This window comes from Littorina saxatilis, linkage group LG3, assembly GCF_037325665.1.
Source record: "Littorina saxatilis isolate snail1 linkage group LG3, US_GU_Lsax_2.0, whole genome shotgun sequence".
Classification (NCBI taxonomy): Eukaryota; Metazoa; Mollusca; class Gastropoda; order Littorinimorpha; family Littorinidae; genus Littorina; species Littorina saxatilis.
Window position 1 is genome coordinate 15,445,436 of NC_090247.1, and position 17,075 is coordinate 15,462,510.

General features: G+C 41.6%; 1 protein-coding gene across 2 annotated transcripts in view; it reads left to right on the top strand.

Moving 5' to 3' along the window:
- LOC138961715 (inhibitor of apoptosis protein-like) overlaps positions 1–17,075 on the top strand; it is a 63,007-nt gene that overhangs the window by 24,048 nt on the left and 21,884 nt on the right. Inside the window, exons 2-3 of one of the 2 annotated variants that reach the window (XM_070333385.1) lie at positions 13,141–15,351; positions 16,401–16,757. In XM_070333385.1, the coding sequence (XP_070189486.1) occupies positions 14,175–15,351; positions 16,401–16,757 (1,534 nt within the window). In that variant the 5' untranslated portion in view covers positions 13,141–14,174. Of the gene's footprint in view, positions 1–13,080; positions 15,352–16,400; positions 16,758–17,075 lie in introns of those variants that run through there. The other variant, XM_070333386.1, reaches the window with a different exon arrangement.

Sequence of the window (17,075 nt, forward strand, 5' to 3'; positions counted from 1 at the left end):
TATGAACAGCAGAAAAGGCTGTCTTTGACGTCACTGTATAATAAGAAGCACAAAAGGGATTTTTTGGAACTTTCTCTTGGTTGGAGACAAACATGTCCGCAATGCATTCGTGCATCAAGCTATCCATGCAGTCGTTTATTGTTAATTCTTTAGCTCCTCTATGGCAGGGGGATTTTCACTTTGTTTTCCTTCAATTTCACAATGGGAGTTGTTCTTAACATACGTTTGTTAAGAAAATTTTGGCTGATTGTAAAACAGCTGTAATATACGGCAGTCCAGGTTGTCCTTCAACTGTAAAAATGAAATAATGCTCTTTAAAGTATCATTTACAACAGTGGTGGCTGTTTTCACAAGTATGCTACAAAAAACACGACAATACATAATACATAAGGAAAAGCCCTATGTTTGGTCAGTTGGTGAGATAGGTAAATGTTATTTTTGTGTGACAGTTCTGATGGTTTTCAAAGGGCTAATTCTTTGCTTTTCGACATATGCCCAACTGAAAACGCTTTAGCAACTCATGTGCACATGACAACCATCTAAATAGACTACATGTTCGCAGAAAACACAATACTGATTATAGAGGGAAAAATAACGGCTCTTTTTAAAAGCACGTTTAGTAGTGAAGTACTTTTAGGATTGTTTGGAATTTTTTACCAGCAGACACCCTTTCACTGCTGAGTGTCTTAGTATTGTAAGATGTGTGATTTGAATTTTGGTTTAAAGGTGCCTTTGGTTTGAACACCCCTACCCCTACGAGGCAGAAATACAAAGAAATAGAAGGAAATTGAGCCTATTTGGAACCAGACTTTAGTATGTTCCCATGGGGGGATTCACGGTGCGAATGACACTGCGTCAGCTTTTTCATTTATCTTTAGTATTTTCTTCAACTTTAACTTTTAGGACCATGTATGAGGTTGTGGCAAGCTAAATACACAACACGACGACGTCTCGGAAAAATAGTAAGGATTATATAGGGAAAAACAACAGTGTCAGTTAAAGTCCGTTTTGAAGGTGTTAGTGGTTGGGGATTTTGAAAAGCATCAGACATCAGGCAGATACAATCCTTTCTGCGTGTTCTGGTGCAGAAAGAGTTTTCAGTTTATACATTGGGGTGACCAGTAGATACCATTTTACAACCATACCCCCAAACGACATTTACAGAGCCCAAAGAAGGATTTGGGTCAATTTCAAAGCCATTTTTCTGTATGAAGCGCCAACTTTATATGAAAATGTGTTTAATAAACATCAAAGGACTGAGGTTGAACTTTCTGATAAGGGACATTTTAAACCTAGTCATTGTCACTTCAACGTTCCCTTCACTAAAGTGGCTAAGATGCCTGGACTATGTAGCCTACTTACAGGGACACGACTGCCAAATAGTCTCGGCCCGCTCAAAATAACAATGACCGAGACCACACACACCACGCGAGAGAGAAAGACTACAGGGAGGCATGCCGTCATGATGCATTAATTGACGTCAAACACTTTTGACCGTGACGTAATCTTATGCGAGCTTTATCCTTAGTCTTGGATAACCACTCACACATAGACTCGGAAATGTTAAAGTTTCTACCACAGACATACACACGCACAAACACACACACACACACACACACGCACACACACACGCACAAACGCACAGACAGACAAAGTTACGATCGCATAGGCTACACTTCGTGAGCCAAAAACCTACCTTTCTTGTTTTTTGATTCACATTTAGATAGTCAGCATTATATCATTTACATTTAACGTATACTGCATCCCGGTATCAGCATGCTTATTATACAATAAAATAAAAACAGCGCTAGCATACCATGAACATAATTAATTTCCTTGTAAATCTGTTTTGCTTCTTTCTTTCTTTATTTATTTGTGTGGGGTGTTTTTTTTGCGTCTTTATTTTGGGGAGAGTGTTTTATTGTTCCTCAAAAGCACTTTGGTCAATATCCCTTTAACTTTGAACTACCGTTCAGTTTGAGGACAGAATGCAATTCTTTTATTTTTGGACAACAACACTGTTGGGGTTGATGTACAAAATTGATGGTTGACTGATCAAAAGATCAAAATATTGTGTGCGATATCTGTTCCTTTAAACCTTTCGTTTAACCAGCAGGTGACATATGGCATGGCACGGCCCCCGTTTGACCACCCAGGCTCTCCCTCGCCCACTTTGTCCCCGCAAGTTTTTTTGCTACCTTTTCTATATGCACTGTCAATAACATTTTTTGAGGCGAATTTGTCGTTTGCTTGCAAAAAAAAAGATAGTTAATTATCAGATCAGCTTTGTAAAGGAGATACTAAAAACCGCACATAATTATTCAAAAAAAGTCTGATGCGTGGCGACAACTGCCGCTCCGACTGAAGGGCTATTTACTGAAAAGGAAGGTGGGGGGGGGGGGGGTCCTGGGGAGAGGTGGAGGGGTGGTGGGCAAAATGAGACAGAGCCGATACGATTACGATGTGGAGGGGGGGGCAGCAAATGTTTGCATGCACATGGTGGTCAGTAACTTTAGTAACACAAATCGACGTTTGATTTTAATCCCACACAGATGTGTTAATTTTTCTTTTGTTATTTTCTTTTTTCTGTCAAAATGTATAAATGAAAAACGTGACAGGCTGGATAAAATGTATCTGAGTGAAACGTTATTTCTTTCAGGGTCCGCATTGGTTTCTAAAAAAACAATAGTGTTTAATTTTAACTTGATTTCATTTACATGAATTCAAATCAGAAACGAAGAAAATATCATAACCCCGCAATATAACAGTGTCACAGAATCGTGAAACAATTCCGTGAAAACATTCTCTCAATGCTGACAATGTCTTGGTGCGTGGTTCTCACATGTGGTGTCCAGTTGTCCATCTTAGCTAATTTAAATTCCGCGTGTGATGTTTTAAGTGGGCCTATTGGGACGAAGCTGAGTAGATTCGGGATGCGAAAATCAGCAGATTATACGATTTTATGATCCGCGGCAGAGATATCAAGTGCTCTTGCGTATACAAGAACCAGTCGGTCGGATCGAGTCCAGGTGTGATTTTCGCGTTCTACTTACAGTCGTTTTATCTCAGCTGATAACTCCTTGCCAAATGGTGGCAAAAACGCTCAATGGAAAGTGACATCGCATGCGTTGGGAAGACCGTGAGAAAATATTGAGACCCCAAAATAGGGTCCTACGATTGACCAAAGCAAAAATAATACGACAACACATCATAGTGTGTGTGTGTTTCTGCACGCGGTCTGTTTCTCATAAGACACGCAATAAGCACACCCTGGTCGTAAGGGAAAATAGCCTAACATGGACAACTGCCTGATATGGACCACCTCCTGTTCTGACAAACTAACGGTGCTATAGGTCTCAAAACAATTTCATTCTTTGGATAACTTGCATATATATGCGATATAAACATTTGTAACCACACAATAAGCTAAGCTTATATTAAATGTGGTTATAAATATGTACATCTAGATAGGAATTATTATTTCACGTTATGTCAAGGTCAGAGAATCGCTTATCCCCTTGTTATAAATGTAAGACAGACAAGATACAATTTTTACCAAAAAAAGAGGAAAAGATACAGCAAAAGAATCAGAGGATGTGACAGAGGACGGGAAGAGAGTTAATTTTATTTTTCAGCAAGCAAGGGGGGGGGGGGGGGGGGTCAGAGAGACGATTACTGTTACAGACTTGCCAATTCAATGTTCCTGCAGCAGCAATAATTTCATCCAAAATGTTGTCCAAACTAATTAAGCTTAGATTACTCATAATTTATGAATACAAAGAAAAACCTTCAAGAAAGATTCACTCAAACTTGATTAAATCCCCAGATGAAGCATCCGTCGCATCGCACATATGGAAACATGCGTTCTTTGATAATACGGAGATTTAAGAAACGAAACGTTGGGACGTTTCGTTTTGAAGTTGTGGTAAACGTCATTATTTCGGGGGTCTCTCGCTGGAAAGGTGAAGGTCAACTGAAACGGAACGTGGAACGTCAAAACGCAGTCACGTTTTCCACCCCCAAAAAACGAACAATATTTCGTCAACTTTTGTGAGTATTTTTGCACACTAACAGTTTTATTTGTTGGCCATTTTATGCATTGCTAGATTCATCAACCCTTTCACAGTCTTTCAGCGCTGAGAATGTGTTCATTGGAGGTAGACAACTGTTGTGAACTGAAATATTTTGAAGGGTGCTGATCCTGGTACATTTATCCAACTTCATGGTGAGAAAGCAAATGGCGAAGCAGAAGTAGGTCATCGCATCGAATTTTTATTCTGGCTTCGTATGTGATCAGGTGCATGAATTGAAAAATGTGAAGCTCTTGTGCGTGCAATGCGAGTATGTCAATCCTTTATTGACTCGTGGAGTTGAAATTATGCCATGCCCAGCACGGTCAGCGGATCATATCCTGCCATGCCCGGCCTTTCATTCCGAAACGAAACGTGAATACATCTAAATCTTGTCTGCGGCCTATGCCGTCTCGTTACACGTTCCGTTTCGCGGGGTGACTCATTCACCAAACGAAACGAGCTGCAAAACGAAACGTGCTGTTTCTTAAATCTCGCTATTACTGTTGCGATCGGTTTTGACGCTGCCGCCACCTCGCCGCAACTATCGTGCTGCCATCGCGTCGCGATATGGAAACACAGCTTAAGACTATGCATATAATACTGCTGGTTTTCTCTTCATTCTTCTCAAAATGTCGGTCTCTGTCTGTCTGTCCCTGTTTGTGTGTCTCTCTATCTCTATCTCGCACTAATTCTGTCGGTCGGTCCGTCTCTCTGTCTGTCTCTCTGTATTTCTAGCTCTGTCTCTCTTTTTGTCTTTTTCTTACTCTCTCAGTTTATTAAAACAAAGCAAAAACAAGTCGCGTAAGGCGAAAATACAACATTTAGTCAAGTAGCTGTCGAACTCACAGAATGAAACTGAACGCAATGCAACGCAGCAAGACCGTATACTCGTAGCATCGCCAGCCACCGCTCACGGCAAAGGCAGTGAAATTGATTGATTGATTGATTGATTAAACTTTATTACAGAAGGATGGAGATTTTAGGCGTTGCCTAGTCTTACAATCTGTCCTTGCTAACTAACATGAATACAAAACAGACATGAAAACATTATAAGAGCAAAAGAGATTGACGGCAAAAAAAAACCCCGTACATATGATAATAAATGGCATTAAAAGGCAAAGAAAAAGTTATAGTATTTGATACTATTAAATACAATAACAGCAATAGAAATATGAAAATAAAAAATAATGGTAAGGATGATGATGTCATAACGATAATAACAATAAAAAATATAAAAAAATATAAAAAAATAATTTTACAAAAAAATAAAAATAAAAAAAATTAAAAAAAAATCCCGAGCACTAGAAACATATGGTCCAAATGAAACAACAACGGCGAGCAAGCAAAATAACAAACAGTAAGTCATTTGTATTTTACAAAAAATACCGACAACATAGCAAAAGGAAGAAAAGAACTACAACAAAGGATATACCAACACAACAGTAACAACAGAAACAGTAACCCTGAAAAGAGACTGCTATAAGATAACCGGTATGTATGATAACATTAGGACGGTTTAATACATCGGAGTAAACCCATTTTGAATCACCACTAGGTTACAATAACGGTGGAATGCTCCACTTGGAATCAGATTTGAAACAAATGTCTGTGTATTTGCTTTTTAAAGGCTTTGACTGATGGAATATATTTTAATGCTGTTGGAAGTGAATTCCACACTGATGACCCTGAAAATGCAAGACTAGACTTGTACAAATCTAGTCGGGGGCGAGGTGGAATGAATTTACTAGAACCATACCTGTTGGTTGCTTTTTGAAACAGCGACAGAATGTACTCTGGGACTTCCTTGTTCATAACTCTAAACATGAATAATGATTTATTCAGTTTAAGCTGCTGGTTCAACGGAAGGAGGCCGAGCAGTTTCAGTTTTTCGTCAGTCGTGACCGATGAGTTAGGTATCATAAGTTTAGCTGCACGACGATGGAGAGAATTCAGTTTGATCATGTGAACATCACTGCAGTTGTCCCATAACGTAGAAGCATAACTTAAATGCGAAAGAATGTGTGCATGGTAAAATAATCTAAGAACTGAAGTGTCGACATAATATCGTAGCTGCGAGAATAAGAACATGTTTCTCGACAGCGTTTTGTTTATATTGTTTAAATGACATTTCCAGTTTAGCTCAGAATCTATTGTGACTCCTAGAACCCGATGTTCACGGACTTGCTCAATCGGTGATGATCCAAGGTTAAGCTTTAGAACAAGTGGGGCCAGCTGATGTTTCTGTCTAGAAGTGATTACCATACTTTTGGTTTTTGCAGGATGAACTATTAGTGTTACACCAAGTAAACATTTCATCGAGGCTTCTTTGAAGTGATGACTCTAACACGTTCAGATTTTTTGAGAAAGTGTACACAGATGAGTCGTCAGCAAAAAGGTCATTGATAACACAAGGATCAGAAATATGGAGTGGCAAGTCATTAATGAATATACAAAACAAAAGTGGACCAAGAACGGAACCTTGAGGAACCCCACTTGTGACACGACCTGTAGTAGACAGTTTCCCATTAAGAAGGACATATTGCTTTCGATCATTTAAATAAGAACGAAAGAAGGCTAGAAATGGAGACTTAGGGAGATACGCGGATAGCTTTGAAAGTAATGTAGTATGGTCCACTGTGTCGAAAGCTTTCTTGAAGTCGAGGAAGACAGTGCCCACTATTTCAGACCGGTTTATGGCTGACAGCCAAGAATCACACATCTTAATAAGAGCAGTATGGCAAGAATGTTTTGGACGAAACCCAGATTGAGACGGGTGAAAAAGCTTACAGATCTCCATATACTGAAGTAAATGCTGGTGGACGTGCTTTTCAAGTGGTTTGGATAAAACCGATAGGACAGAAATTGGACGAAAGTTGTTGGGGTTCGACGTATCCCTAGTTTTGGGCAGTGGTACTACTTTGGCAGTTTTAAAAACGGTAGGAAATATAGCATTTTCAATACATAAATTGTACACGTATGTAAGTGAATCAACCATATATGGCACAGCCACTTTAAGGAGGTGTGCAGGGATATTGTCAGGCCCCATCGATTTCTTGTTTTTAAGGTCCTTAATGTATTTTCCCACTTCATGTACCGCAATTGGTGGTACGCGGAAAAGGGAAGCTTTTTCCAGTTTACTAGAGCAGAACGTAGTAAGAATATCTGGACACTCGTACTTATCTCGGTTTGCATTGCCTTGACTTAGTTGCTCTGCAGAGTGTGTGTGTGTGTGTGTAATACTGCCTTGCTGCAGAGTTTGTGTTATACCGCTTTGCTCTGCTGAGTGTGTTTGTGTTAATTACGGTCTGTCTGTCTGTATATTCTTTTGTCTGTCCGTCTGTCACTCAAGGGTAAGGGGGTGTCCTTAACCTCTCCTTTGTTGTCTCGGTCTGTCTCTCTGTCTCTGTCTTTCTGTCTATGTCGCTCTTTCTGACTCTCTCCCTCTCAGCGGAGATCAAAGCCAATGAAAAACACACATCTCTGAAGCAGTTTTAGCTTGTGCCTCCAAATGACTGCTGTACAACAACCAGACCCCATCTGACTGCTGTTTGGGAAACAGTCCCCAATTCACTGCTGTACACCATTTACGTATCATTACATGCTGTTTCTCTTTCGAAACTTGTAAAGCACTACTTCTATTTTGCAGCTGATACTGGTAAAATGTTAATACACTATGATTGTATTGAAACATTATTGTACATAAAGCACTGGAACATTTTCAAACATAATGTGGTTAACTTCTATTTCAACTCAATGGGCGAGGGCGGGATGGAAAAAAAACATTTTAGCATTTCTTGTTCTGTTACAGTGTTAAGAGAAAGATAAATTCAATTCAATTTAATTCAATTCAATTTAATACAACTCTCTCTCCCTCATTCTCATTCTCATAAATCAGACTCAAACCATCCGTTGTCAGGGTCGTGAATGCTAGCTACTGACTGGATTGGAAATACACTTATGTCGCCTAGCGCCATATGTAACTGATGAAACCATTCATAGCACAGCGCAGAGCTATCGGTTTTTGGACGTCCCCATTTCACTGCTGTACAGCAAACATCGTCCCCAAATAACTGTGTCTGTGTGTCACCGACTTAGTTGCTCTGCAGAGTCTGTGTGTGTAATACTGCCTTGCTCTGCTGAGTTTGTGTGTTATACCGCTTTGCTCTGCTGAGTGTGTGTGTTTGTGTTAATTACGGTCTGTCTGTATATTCTTTTGTCTGTCCGTCTGTCACTCAAGGGTAAACCGGCACGATTAGCTTAGTGGTAAGGCGTCCGCCCCGTGATCGGGAGGTCGTGGGTTTGAACCTCGGCCGGTGTCACGATTTCATCTTTCGCCTGTGTACATATTTCCCCCTCGATATTTACTCGAGACCGAAATGTTGTTTCCTGGTAAAATTAAGAAGAGAAATTATTTATGGACGAAAAGCATGTCAGTTTTTTGCATGTGAAAAAAATTGGTTGTGAAATTAAATAGATTTCACTCCCAAAATCGAATTCTTCGAAAACGTGTACCGAGTGGTTACGTCCCTTGAGTAAGAAGGGAAACATTTTAGGATGAATCAAATTTCTAAGTTAAATAAATAATTGGTTGGACAAATTTGGCCCCATGAATGTAAGGTACACAAGGTCGCTCATCAGTACTATCGAAGGGTGTTTTTTTTGTTCAGTGTAGAGTTTATACTAGATCAACGAGGCCGAAAATCGAAATATCAACACGGCGAAAGATGAAAACGTCACACCGGGTCATACCTAAGACTTTAAAATTGGAAATCTAGTGGCTGATCCACATCCCATTTTGGTGCAATCCCATTTTGCCGCCGTCCCATTTTTTTCCCCATCCCATTTTCGCGACATTTCACAAGCCAAGCGTCATTTTATAAAATTTATAATTTTGGATGATTAATGAGATGAGGATGATTATAATGATGATGCTATGGATTTCCAATTTGGATTGAGACTACGTGACAGGGCATTTTACTAACATGTCATAACAATAGCGCGACATCCCATTTTGACACCATATCCCATTTGGCCGCCATGCCGTTTCACCGTATTCCATTTATCCCCCATCCCATTGTCGCGACATTTCACAAGCCAAGCGTCATTTTACTACCGTGTCATAACAATAGCACGTCATCCCATTTTGACACCATCCCATTTGGCCGCCATCACATTTTTTATTTATTCTTCTTGCCAAGCCTCACTATACTACTATACTGCGTTATTCAACTAGGAAGACATTCCGTTTACGCCAAATTCCATTTTTGCCACAATCCAAAATGTCGCGAAATAGAGATGGCGGCAAAATGGGATGACGGCAAAACGGCATGGCGACAAAATGGAATGTGGCGCTAGTGGTTTGACACGGTGGTAAAATGACACATGGCCTATGAAATGTCGCAAAAATGGGATGGGGGCAAAATGGGATAACGGCGAAACAGGGATTGCGCCAAAATGGGAAGTGGAGCTAATGGTACATGACATGGTGGTAAATGACACTTGGCCTGTAAAATGTCGCAAAAATGGGATGGGGGCGAAATGGGCTAACGGCCAAACGGGATTGCGCCAAAATGGGATGTGGGGCTATTGGTACATGATATGGTGGTAAAATGACACTAGGCCTGAGAAATGTCGCCAAAATGGGATGGGGCGAATTGGGATAACGGCGAAACAGGACTAATAGATCCCTTGACTTGGGGTAGTGCGACTCTGTCACTGCTAGCTTTCCACTCGGAGGAAGCGACCGGAATTTCCCAACGATGGGACATCCTAGTAATGAATTTTTTTTTTTTAATTCCTAAAATTAACAGAGTCGCGCTACCCCAAAAGTCAAGGAATTTCGTGTTTGTCCCTTGACTTTGGAGATGACAAGAAAATATCGGGCGCAAAAACGTGATTTGTAAAATTTTTCACAACATATGTCGCCTAGCGCCATGTATGTGATGAAACCATTCATATAGCTCTGCGGGAGCTCTGCACTTTTGGACGTCCCCATTTCACTGCTGTACAACAAACATCGTCCCCAAATACCTGTTTGTTTCTAAAAAATCACGCTGGAGGTTGCATTTTATGTAATAACCTCCTGAAATGAGTTTTGACACTTTAGAATGGCATGTAAAATGACACATGGCCTATGAAATGTCGCAAAAATGGGATGGGGGCAAAATGGGATAACGGCCAAACGGGATTGCGCCAAAATGGGACGTGGAGCTAATGGTACATGACATGGTGGTAAAATGACACTTGGCCTGTAAAATGTCGCAAAAATGGGATGGGGGCGAAATGGGCTAACGGCCAAACGGGATTGCGCCAAAATGGGACGTGGAGCTAATGGTACATGACATGGTGGTAAAATGACACTTGGCCTGTAAAATGTCGCAAAAATGGGATGGGGGCGAAATGGGTTAACGGCGAAACGGGATTGCGCCAAAATGGGATGTGGAGCTAATGGTACATGATATGGTGGTAAAATGACACTTGGCCTGAGAAATGTCGCCAAAATGGTATGGGGGCGAATTGGGATAACGGCGAAACAGGACTAATAGATCCCTTGACTTGGGGTAGTGCGACTCTGTCACTGCTAGCTTTCCACTCGGAGGAAGCGACCGGAATTTCCCAACGATGGGGCATCCTAGTAATGAATTTTTTTTTTTTTTTAATTCTTAAAATTAACAGAGTCGCGCTACCCCAAAAGTCAAGGAATTTCGTGTTTGTCCCTTGACTTTGGAGATGACAAGAAAATATCGGGCGCAAAAACGTGATTTGTAAAATTTTTCACAACATATGTCGCCCAGCGCCATGTATGTGATGAAACTATTCATATAGCTCTGCGGGAGCTCTGCACTTTTGGACGTCCCCATTTCACTGCTGTACAGCAAACATCGTCCCCAAATACCTGTTTGTTTCTAAAAAATCACGCTGGAGGTTGCATTTTATGTAATAACCTCCTGAAATGAGTTTTGACACTTTAGAATGGCATGTAAAATGACACATGGCCTATGAAATGTCGCAAAAATGGGATGGGGGCAAAATGGGATAACGGCCAAACGGGATTGCGTCAAAATGGGACGTGGAGCTAATGGTACATGACATGGTGGTAAAATGACACTTGGCCTGTAAAATGTCGCAAAAATGGGATGGGGGCGAAATGGGCTAACGGCAAAACGGGATTGCGCCAAAATGGGATGTGGAGCTAATGGTACATGATATGGTGGTAAAATGACACTTGGCCTGAGAAATGTCGCCAAAATGGGATGGGGGCGAATTGGGATAACGGCGAAACAGGACTAATAGATCCCTTGACTTGGGGTAGTGCGACTCTGTCACTGCTAGCTTTCCACTCGGAGGAAGCGACCGGAATTTCCCAACGATGGGACATCCTAGTAATGAATTTTTTTTTTTTAATTCCTAAAATTAACAGAGTCGCGCTACCCCAAAAGTCAAGGAATTTCGTGTTTGTCCCTTGACTTTGGAGATGACAAGAAAATATCGGGCGCAAAAACGTGATTTGTAAAATTTTTCACAACATATGTCGCCTAGCGCCATGTATGTGATGAAACCATTCATATAGCTCTGCGGGAGCTCTGCACTTTTGGACGTCCCCATTTCACTGCTGTACAGCAAACATCGTCCCCAAATACCTGTTTGTTTCTAAAAAATCACGCTGGAGGTTGCATTTTATGTAATAACCTCCTGAAATGAGTTTTGACACTTTAGAATGGCATTTAACGCTCATTGAAGTTTTAACAAACTTTCTAACACCTAAAACATTCATAGCACCGATAACGTAATTCTAGCTCTGCACTTTGTGTACACATACGTCCCCATTTCACTGCTGTACAGCAAACATCGTCCCCAAATGTCTGTTTTTCTAAAAATCACGCTGGAGGTTGCATTTTATGTAATAACCTCCTGAAATGAGTTTTCACACTTTAAAATGGCATTTAACGCTCATTGAACTTTTAAGAAACTTTCTAACACTTAAAACAAAAGAGACCCCAAATGCCTGTGTTTTGAGCAAGATGGCATTTTGATACACAGCCGACCCCAAATGACTGTAAAACCACCTATGTGTGTGTGTGTGCGAAACTCAGTCAATGAACGCACTGCAGTTGTTTTGTGTTTCTTGTTTTTTCACCCCACCAGTACGAGTAAATCAAAGGCTGGCTGAATGAACATTTTGTTTTGTTTACCTTTTTTTGTTTTACTTTGTTTTATGACTCATCATGTTCAACTCCCCTCTGCTTAGAGCTACTACTACTAGGAACCTTCGCCGGTCGTCGTGGGTCCGTGTGGACCCAGAAGGGTGTTTAATTGCAAATATCTCTTAAACAAGGTGGATGTTTTTAATGAGCTTTTAAGAATGCCTCAGACACATAAAAAGCTCTTATGTCCTAAAAGATCATTACATTTCAGCAAGAAGTAATTAAAAAACAAAGGTCAAATGTAGACTACACACGGAAGACATCGTTGGGCCGTGCGGACCCATGTTTCTCAAACTGAAGGAACTTACATAAAAACTAGGGAGAGAAGTCACAAACCTTCAGATATTGGCTCTAAACATCATTTTCTACGATCTGTTTAATTTTGGAGTTAATAAGCAACTAATACATAACAATATGAGTCCACACGGCCCCACGACGTCTACAGAAGGGTATTCACGTTTTTCCTTTTTTGAGAAGCTTTAGTCCGCACGGTAATAATTAAATTAATAATTTAATTCAATTACTTCTCGCGGAAATTTAACCACGGCGTCTACGGAAGGGGATACACGTTTTTGCTTCTTTGGAAAGCACGGGTCTACGGAAGGGTATGCATATTTTTCCTTCTTTGAGAAACATGGGTCCGCACGGCCCCACGATGTCTTCCGCGTGTAGTCGATAACCCGGTCAGGCGAAGGTTAAGAGAACTTTTCCGTCTTACTGTGGTTGTTGTAAAAGCAGTGTGTGTGTATACGTGCATATATATATCATTATATGTGGGCACATGTGTGTACAGTACTTTTTTTTATTGTTTACATTACTGGTCATGCAATCTTTTAACCCCCTGGTCTTTTAATCTATGTCAGGTGCTGATCAGAGCATTGCACCACATGATCGCAACTGCAAGAACATGCAACAAGGTCAGTGTGGAACTGGACGGGAAGCAGCACAAAGAAGTTACCCCTGGGAGTGAGACTGAGAAGTGACATTGGACGAATTCTTCAAACAGCTGCAGGACTGAGGCTTGCACTTGCAGACCTTGCGATGTTTCACACTGTTCCTTCTCCTCGCATTTATTGCATGGAATGTTGTAATTTATTCCAGCACTTATCCAATTTTGCAGATTGTTTCTTACTTCAGTAAGACTCTAAGCAATGTGTTACAAGCATTCTCCAAGAAAAAGCAGCATATCAGCTGGGAGTGTTGGTAGCATTCTTGGTGAAAACTGAAATTTGTTTGGAGCCCCCATTATGAAACTTAAAATTAGCGGGGAGGTTTGGGAGCATTCTTGGTGAAATTGCTACATGGACTGTTAGTGTTTAGAGCATTTTGGGTGAAAACTGCCCCATCAACTGAGTGTAAGAAGCTTTTTTTAAACCCCACTGTGGTAAAGTTGTGAACTTCTTGGTGAAAGCTGTCAAAACCAATGGGATTGTTGGTGAAAACTGTAAGATCAACTGGGATTGTTGTTGAAAACTGTCAGATTAAGTCATCAACAGGGAATGTCAGGAGCATTCTGAGTGAAAACTGTCAAATCAACTGGGATTGTTGGTGAAAACTGTCAGATCAACTGGGATTGTTGGTGAAAACTGTCAGATTAAGTCATCAACAGGGAATGTCAGGAGCATTCTGAGTGAAAACTGTCAGATCAACTGGGATTGATAGGAACATTCTTAGTGAAAACTGTCAGATCAACTGGGATTGATAGGAACATTCTTAGTGAAAACTGTCAGATCAAGTGAGATTGTTTGGAGCACTCTTCGTGAAGACGGTCAAATCAACTGGTATTGTTTTGGAATTGGAGCGCTTTCTGTGAAAAGCACTTCTTTGTCTTCAAATTGTTTGCCTCTTGGAACTTTGTCATTTCTGTCTTCACATACAAGACATCTCAACAGGCAAAATGAGGCTGCTACTTTTCTGTATCCTTTTGATTCTACCTGTTTTTCTTATCTTTGTCCCAGTACATGTAGCAGATAACGATACGCTGCAACAACACTGTGAGAATTATGCTTCCTTTGATACATATTTTGTAGACCTTTGTCGAGAGACCCCAGGAAACCACTGTCAAAACTCGGTTTTGTCAAATTCATCAGTTTTAAACAAAGAACAAGACTGTATGGAAGATGACACGGTGCACCTCTTGTTGAAGGCTGCCCTGTTGCCGTACTTAACATTGTTTTGTGCAGTTTTAGGATATGAGGAGAGAGATCTTCTCAATGATCCTCTTGAGAAAATTCGTCCTCAGATTTATGTCTGTTTCATGTTCATTGTAATTCTACATATATTTTGCTTGTACACAACACTTTTGGAAAATTTGCCCTGCAAAACAAAGCTGGATGATCCAGAAGACAGTGACAAGCTTTCTTTGGAACATGTCAGGCTGGTGAAAGATAGTGAAAAATGGGAGCCTACATCGCTCGGTGAGTTAGGGTTGACGATGAAAGATCCTGCATTTGGGAAACCGCGTGGTAGAAAGCATGGGGCAGGTGATCCCTTCCCACACGCTTTTAACAAGTCTACCATTGATCACTTGTTCAACTTTCGCAGAGATCAAAGTTTCAGGCAGACATGCACAGCCCGTCCTGCCTCCGTCAGCCTGGCGTCACACTTTGCCAGTGGCACCTACGGCCAGCCCGGATCAAGCCAACAGCTGCAGAAAGAAGGCGTGCGGCTGGCTTCCTTCAAAGATTTCCCAACCTCCGTTTCTGTCTCTGTCATCCGGTTGGCCCAGGCTGGGTTTTTCTATACTGGCGAGAGAGATATGGTCAGGTGTTTCAGCTGTGGAGTTACCCACGATTGCTGGCAGGTGGGCGACCGTCCGACTTTGGTACACGCACGCATTTCACCAAACTGCCCCCTAGTTAGGGGCAGTGACACGTCCAATCTTTCCCTTCCCCTGCCTGTCACCAATCGGCCAAGCTTCCCTGAGCCTGGCAGCATCGACAGTGGGTATGGCAGCCACTCCTACGGATCCTCTTCTGGTGCGCCGTCTGCCAATACCGGCGCGCCTTCTGCCAATGCCAGTGTGACAAGCGGCAGTGCCACCTATAGAGGAGAAGAGATGCAGGCTGATTGTGGTGAGTGGAGAAACTTTTGACTTCTTCCTGCTGTGTTTCTTGGAACAGTAGAAGAAGGGAGGTCTGCTTCCAGAAGTTTAAAAAAAAATCGATCTAAAAGATTATTTTGAGTTAAAGTTTAACATTGTAATTCATAGCAGGGAAACATTACTGTTTTGGAATAAAGTGGCCCTTTCTTCATACCGCATAAGAAACAGAGAAAAGTCAAGACTTTTTGCGTCAGATTGAGACTGGATACTCATTGATTTAGATAACTTAAGCCTTAAAAAAAGGGTCTACAACAAGGAAGGGAGGACAGAGGTCAGTTTTGCCTGAATAATTGTATTATTTTTTTTTTATTTTTTTATTAGAGCTGTTATTATGTACAGTGTCAAGTTTGAAAAGGCTCAGGAGATTTTTAATAACTTTGATTAATCTTAGCAGGGATGGCCAAATCGTCCGCCCGGTCGCCAGGGGCAAGTAAAAATTCCGCATGGCTAGTAGAAACCGCCTTGCAACTCGCCCGGCTGGCAAGTGACATTTCTGGTCAAATGCAATACTTCTGGTTGAACTATCTAGTTTCAAAGGGTTATAAACACTGTAGATGCAGCAACTGTGTACCGGGCCAGCGAAATTTCTGGCGGGCTAGTGATTTTCTTTAGGTTACTCGCCCGGCTGGCGAGTTTAAATTTTGAGATTTGGCCATCCCTGCTTAGACTAGTGCCTTGGCTAGTCTTACCTCAAAAGCAGGACAACGGAAGGGAGAAAACCCATGCCCGCTGAGAGTGTCAGACTCAGTGATGGCTGGTGATTTATTTTTGGTACTTTTTTTCATAGATTTTACTGATATATGAGCAACTGCTAATGTCAAAGGCATTGACGTCCCTTCAATTCCCCCTCTTCCTGTCTTTCATTATCTGTCCTGAGTATGTGTTCATCTTTCAGAGTCAGTTTTTTGTGTGCTGTGTATTGAGCTTCTGTGAGGTTTGTTATCTTCTGTGAGGTTCGTGTTTTCTTTTGAGGTTTTTTTGAACCTCTAAATCTCACTTTTGTTTTGTTTTTGTTCACAGCACCAGATGCAGTGACTGACAGTCTGGCTAGCGGACCCCAGGCCCTGGGGGCATCGTCAATGTCTGCAACATCCGCCATGGTGTCAACAGCTGCTGCAAACGTGCCGATCGCGTCAAGCCTGGCCACGCCAGAGAACAGCGTGTATTCTGGGGCTCCGCTCTACGGCATCGCAACCCCCATGGACGGAGGAGCTCCTCGAAATCTGCCCATGCCGACCAAACGTCTGGACTTGGGTGGGGCGGTGTACCCTCTGTACTCGCAGATGGACGCGAGGAAACGCTCGTTCTCCAACTGGGTGGAGGATCAAGGCCTCCCCGCTGTGGATGAGTTGATCACGCTGGGATTCTTCTACGCAGGTTTGATTCTGAGAGTGGAGTGGAGTGGCCCCCAGAAGGGAAACTGTGGTGAATGTGAGAGATTGTGAAATTGGGTGATTGCAAGCTGCAAAACTGTGTGTGGAAACTGGAGCGGCATGTTTGTGTGTGAACAGAGGTAACAGCAGTACAGGAGAGACAAAAAAAACACACACTCAAAAACGTGCTCCAGACAGGATGTACTGAGCTTCCTCTGCGCCTGAGTATCATCAGTGGTCACGCTTCATATGAGCGAAAGATTATTCATGGTACTTTTGAAATTAGTATCATAAGTTTGTTAAAATACTAAAATAACGTGAC